The sequence below is a fragment of the Corvus brachyrhynchos genome, unplaced genomic scaffold (genome assembly GCF_000691975.1).
Source record: "Corvus brachyrhynchos isolate BGI_N302 unplaced genomic scaffold, ASM69197v1 scaffold514, whole genome shotgun sequence".
NCBI lineage: Eukaryota > Metazoa > Chordata > Aves > Passeriformes > Corvidae > Corvus > Corvus brachyrhynchos.
In genome coordinates, this window is record NW_008238319.1 from 3,336,548 (window position 1) to 3,342,769 (window position 6,222).

Below are 6,222 nucleotides of genomic sequence, written 5' to 3' on the forward strand. Positions count from 1 at the left end.
CAGCAGCTAAATCACCTTCCACAACTCCTGAGGGCAGAGAAACAACATACAGTTCACTTCAGACAGCAAGGGAACAAGCCACCTTATTTAACAGCTCGCCTGTAGCTACCCTGTTACAGGCTGAACAGACGAAGATCAATTGCGTAGCAAGAAACTTGACAAGTTTTAATTATTTTAAGCAGAAGATTACAAAATATTTACACTTACCTCATCTCTCAGACCATTTCTATTAACCCACACTAGCTGGAAAATGTAAGAGATCAAAAGCCAGCTCAGAATTGGACCTGTGATGAAACACTGGCAGTAACATACTCACAAGCATTTCATTTGACCAGAGAGAAAGTAATTTCTTCACATGACAGAGATTAGTTTGATTGTTTTATCTTCCCTTTTATCTCAAAAACAAACTACTAGATCATAGAAATAGGATCTATTAAAAGGTTTTTGGACTAAAAGTTTTATTTTTTCCAAACAGTACAAATGATACAGAGCACAGATTTTTCTCTTCAGCTCACCATCTCTGCTACTAGTGGAACCTGAGAGTTTCACTCGGGGTACTCTATTAAAACTGAATTAAAGAGGAATTAAATACACTGTGTGTACCTTCTAAAACAAGATGGGAGGAACAATGAATGATCCTGATGTCTTCTAGAGTCCCTGGCAATCTTTGACTTCTGCACCATGCTTCATATCAAGACCACTCATGTTGAATGTATTCCTTAGCTGCAGTTATCAGAATACACTAAGAGGTGGTGCTTATGCTAACAGTATCTGTTCCAGTATAAGACTTCCTAAATTTACAAATGCCTTCAAAAATATTCTATTTAAGTGCAGTGCTGAACTGAGGAAACAGAATAGTGTCCCTGAAGCCATCTTGAATGGAGAATAGAATCTCACCACTGAGAAGCAGCCCTTGTTGCAGCAGCTGAAGTAGAGAAGAGTAAGAGCACAGATGACAAATGAGAAAACCCTCTCCCTATTTTCTGCAGCTAAACCTCCTTCCCAGCTCCTGAGAGTCAGCAGTTGAGTAGAGGCCACAAGGCTGGCGATTGAGACCCAAGTCCATCTTTTACTTCATTTGCTCACCAGAACTCAAAAAAGTTGATTGAAAAGGAAAGGTCATCAGACCCAATCAGGACAATCACTCCCACTCATGACTTAAAATAAAACAAAACAAAAAAAGGAAAAAGCCACATTTCCTGCCCCCTCAAACAAACTCCACATCCCAAACGAGCAAAAATCCCCAACCAAAATTAAAAAAACCTCCAACACAACAAATTGAAGCGGCTGCTAGAGAGAAGCACACTAACCACTGGCTTGCTGGTTAAGCCATGATTTAGAAAAGCATTCTTAGCTCAGTGAAAAAGTATCATTTTGAATGCTGAGATTATAAAGCTTTCAGAAGAAATGCAGGGGAGAAAAATGGGATTATCAGTTCAAGACATTTCTCTACAAAGTTTCAGCTGTGCTCTGTAAGCCTCCACTGATAAAAGCTTGATTATTCAACAGTGGTCTAAAGCAGAGAAGTTCCAAAACAACAATTCAACTGCAAATTTTAGTCATACAAGACCTACCCACTCATTCCCAAGTCCTAACAGACCAGGGCAGAAGGAAAACCATACAAGACAGTATTTTTTTAGTTTTCTGCTGCATGTGTCTGTCTCCTGTAAGGAAGACAATTCCTGTTCCCTCTCCAGCACTACTGTCTCATTCAGTGCCTGCCCGTGTATTCTCCCAAGATGAGTTTTGTCTGTCCAATTTTAGTTCTTGCTCTGTAGGAGTCAGAAGTGCCAAGTGTACAACTTTATTTCCATGCAAGCACATTTTTGCCACTGATAAGGCAATTCCTCATGGCTGCTGCAATGATCATTCCAACCAAATACTCCAAACTGACATTTTTTTTTAGCGTGTGTGTAGATATGTATGTGTACACAGATAACAAATCAGACTAATTTCTCATGACCTGCCCTCTTAAAACAAGTTATACCACAGCTTTGGCAAACCCAAGAATCCAGGAAAGAAGAAATTTGATAGAAGAGCAGGTTCTCTGCTATCTTATGATATCCTTAATTTTTTATTATTACATTAATTTAAGAGAAGCATCTTGTTAAAGACTAAAAGCCACTAAGATAAAGACTAGTCACCCCTTTTTGTATTTTAACTACTCCTACTGACACAGGAGAGATTCCAGTTACCACATCTGCACCTTCCACCACATCCCTCAATACAAACACACCCAAGACCAGTAGGTGGCCATTCTGAGAATCCAAATACCCACAATTAATTTCAAAATTCAAACAAATATCCCTAAAATGATCTTTTGGTGACAGATGGTTAGACCCAAATCACATTCCAGCCAGCCAGCCTGTCAAGCAGTACATTTTACTACAGCCTACTACTGGGAAATTCATCATTTTAATTATTGTTCTAGTCCCCCACCCTCAGCTGCTTATTATCATCCCACTCTTCATCAAACCTCAGCAACAACTGAAGTCTAAGCTGATGCTGAGGTGGTCACGTGAGGTTTGGCAATGCCTTTTTCAAGCACTAACTACTACAAGCTGCAATAAGGATCCAAATCAGTGACATGTGCTCTATGCAGCACTGCCAGTTCTGGAAGTTTATTCCCACGTCTTGCAATTCTTGACATTCCTAAAAGCCCCATGTCCTAGAATTACTAAAATTGTTATATAAGCTGTCAGTTAAAAAACTTTGCTGATGAAGTTTAAGCCAAAGATCAATTAATACATCCAAACCAGGCAAACTGCAGATGTTTTCTGGGCCTTATTTTTTTTAAAAAATTATAAATGTATTTTTAGTGGCATTTTAGGTACAGGGTTGGCATGCTACATGACACAAACTAGCACAGCTACAGCTCACTGAGAGATCGCAATGTGACTGTGTGCATGGATTGTATCTGGTCATTCTTTACTCTGTAATCAAAACAGGTAAAAATGACTCTTTATAGCAGGGGGAAGCATCAGGAAATTTGTTTGTCTAGTCCAACTCACTACTGCAGCACCAGTATTCTGTGGGCATTACAAACCTCTTTGGCCCCTCTGAGCCACAGCAAGAAAAGTCAACGTTTCTCTTTACCTGTTCTACCAAATACCTACTCCATTGGAGCCACTGCAGAAGAAAAGGGAAAATTCCTGACCATCAGGTGCCCTCCTGCTTACAGTGCCAGTCCATGCAAGCTAAGGCAGCAGTGAACACAAAACACAGTGATAACAGGCAGACTGTCAGAAATATGAACCAGAAAACACAAATCTTGCCCCAGAACTATGAGGTGGACTTGCCTACATGCACCGTGCCTGCAATTCTGAAATTCAGTATCACCATTTCAGAATGAGACCTGCATATGCTTCTATTGACAATAGGAGGCACATTCCTACAAAGGCTTTGATTTCTGTGAGATAAGAGTCTCCAATTCATTAAGTCTATTTAAAAAGAGCTTGAAAACCCCACTGTTTATGAAAACTATTACAGAAATATTTACTGATGTTATAATTCCCTGCATTTCACAATGCAGAAGTGCCTCATTACTTACACAAGCAGACTCCGAATCGTGTCCTGATCCAGCACTGTGCCAGTTGGATTATTCCCCACTGACACCCACTGCATTCCCCAGACTGTTAAAATGTCAAAAGGAAGAGTGGCATTTGCCTTAAGATTGTTCCCAGAACACCCGGGAGCCTCCAGGAGCTCAGCCTCTTGTGAGGGCACAGCCCTGATCAGCTTCAAGAGCAACACAAATGCAAACACATCCCAGTGACTCAGTGCCTGCTCCTGATCCACACAATCACAGCTTTCCTTGAAAGTGGCCTCCAGAAACGTCCCTTTGCTGTTGCACCTGAATACACCAGTTTTTGCATCCCCCCCAAAAAATTTTGCTTGGCCTAACGTACAAACTCTGACTATAGTCTGACATGTTAAGGGAGAGGACAGAATGCCAAGTGCTTCGCCCAAGTCATGAGAAAATACAACTGCAAGTCAGAATTCTGCATTTACAGGTTCAACTCTGCTCCCATTTTGCAATTCAGGCATTTCCTCTTATTGGAAGACTTTCACAGCACCAGGAGCCAAGGCTTTTCTTCTTCTAGTAAAGCCCTGCCTCTTACAGCACAAATCAGGCATTTGCAGTCTCAGGATATATTAGATGATAGAGATTAAGAAAGGTATTTTAAAAGACTAAATTAAAAAAACTATTAATCAATTATATCTCTTTGTACCATCTTGATCCTACTACAACTTTTACAGCTTCCTTCTTTATTAGATGTCAATATTACCCTCATATTAAATAAGCCAGAATTAGCTGATAAAACCAAACTATTTCAGCTTAAGGTGCTATTAAGTTTATTCTTTAGAACATGTAAATATTTATAGGGTTTAGTGCAGTTATATAAACTTGGAAAATATGCGAGATAGGCTTACAAGCATTTCTCGAAAACCAAGTCCTGTTTTCCTTAATTGCACATTTCCAGTGGCTTCAGAACAGCCAGATAGAAAAGTTCCCAAGGAAAATACTCCAGCAGCAGCCTTTATTTACTTCAGTATCTGACAGTTGTGGAGTACAGGCTGGCACAACCTGCTCAAAATGAAGTAGGCAAATTCTTTCAAGCAGACTGATGCAGTTGTGACTACCTGGGGATTAGGGATTTCTGGGATTCAAGGAGGCTGCAATGCCACGCAACCAATGTGTTCTCCCATCCCAGCAGATTGCAAAAGGAAACACTTCATCTTAAGGAGGTACCTTGTGTGGGACAATGCTTTGAACTGCTTGGCAAGAGAAGGCAAATTTCTCCAACAACCAAGTTACACATTTTAGAAGTCAGAAGTCAAGACAGATCCTGCTATAACATAAAACAGATGAGAGACAGAGCTCTGTGCTGCTTCTCTTCTGCTCCAGATACAACTGCAAGTGGTCTGTCATATGTATGTTCTCATTTACTTGTCTAAGGACTAATCCTAAGATTGGTTTAAGTGTCAGCAAGTGAGAGGCTGATCAACTGACCCACTAAAACCTAATTCTGACACCTGTTAACAATCTCTGCTTCTTTAACACAGAGTGCTGAGGACCTGTGGCATTCTCTGGAGCTGAGTCAGCCCTCAGGCTCTTCCAGCTCTTCACCAGGGGTACATCAGGTGGCCATAAATGAAGTTTTATTGATACTAAGTGACTCACAATTTCAGCCTGGGAAGAATTTCTCCTGAAGGAAGGACTGCTTTGCAAGCAAATATGACACACCAACTGATAAAAAAAGAGAGGGGTTGTCTGAAAAACCTTTATGGGCCTCTAACCACACCCTTCTGTTCCTTCTCCTGTTTTTTGATTTCCAGGGCCTCCCCTGTCAGTATCAGCACACAATCAATGGTAGATCACTCTCCAGGTAATGACACTGAGACAGAAACTTCCGTCTATTAAGGTTTTTTTGATTCTTCAAGCTCAGCAACTTGCATCAGCTTAAAAAAAGAAATAAATACTTCCAAGAAGACATGTACCTTAAACTTGAAGCCATCCAATGCATGAGGGGATGACTACTGGCTATTCTTTTTTCCATGCAAACAGCTCTTCTCCTTACATAGAATCCATGTTGTGTGTTTTGAATGTATCACTACAGGACAAAGCAGCACAGATGTAAGAAAAACTGTTTAAAGACGTCCTTATCCCTCTCCAATCTGTCAGAGGTATTCACACCCCTTGTTGCTTGCAGGGTTGTACCCTAAGAGGAGGCTGGACAGTGGAAAATCATTAAAGTCAATTATTAAAGTTAACCATCAGAGCTTCTAAGGCAAATTGAAATAACTGGTTTTAACTTGATCATTTATTCAATTATTTTTAGCATAAAATATCACAGTGTTTAAGAAAAGTAGTCAAGAGACCAAAGTTAAAAGTGTGTTTCAGGAGATGATTTTCTGCCAAGGAATAAGGCAGGCAGTTTTCCTCAGTCTCAAAGATATACACACACAAATGTAAGGCGTTTGTGATAGGACAGATGTACAAGGCACAGATGACAACACACCAAGATTTCTTACTCAGGTGAGAGCTATGATCTTGCATCTCTGCTACCTGGCACAGCAGCCAAGTCATGCTTCCCACTATCCCAGGGGAACAGGGAAGGAGGCCAGGCTGTACAACACACAGCAGGGACTCTTCCCCTCCCAACCATCCCTACAGGCACCATCTGCCATCCCCAGCCGCAGCCAGAGTGGCAGGGGGGC

At 40.9% G+C, this 6,222-nt stretch overlaps 1 protein-coding gene across 2 annotated transcripts in view; it reads right to left on the reverse strand.

Annotated features, from left to right (window-relative positions):
* Positions 1-6,222, reverse strand: part of ZRANB1 (zinc finger RANBP2-type containing 1) — a 43,148-nt gene that overhangs the window by 18,701 nt on the left and 18,225 nt on the right. For both annotated transcript variants that reach the window (XM_008633333.2, XM_017733874.1), the window contains exon 4: positions 1-27. This exon is cut by the window's left edge and continues 149 nt beyond it. In XM_008633333.2, coding sequence (XP_008631555.1) covers positions 1-27 — 27 coding nt within the window. The remainder of the gene's footprint in view (positions 28-6,222) is intronic.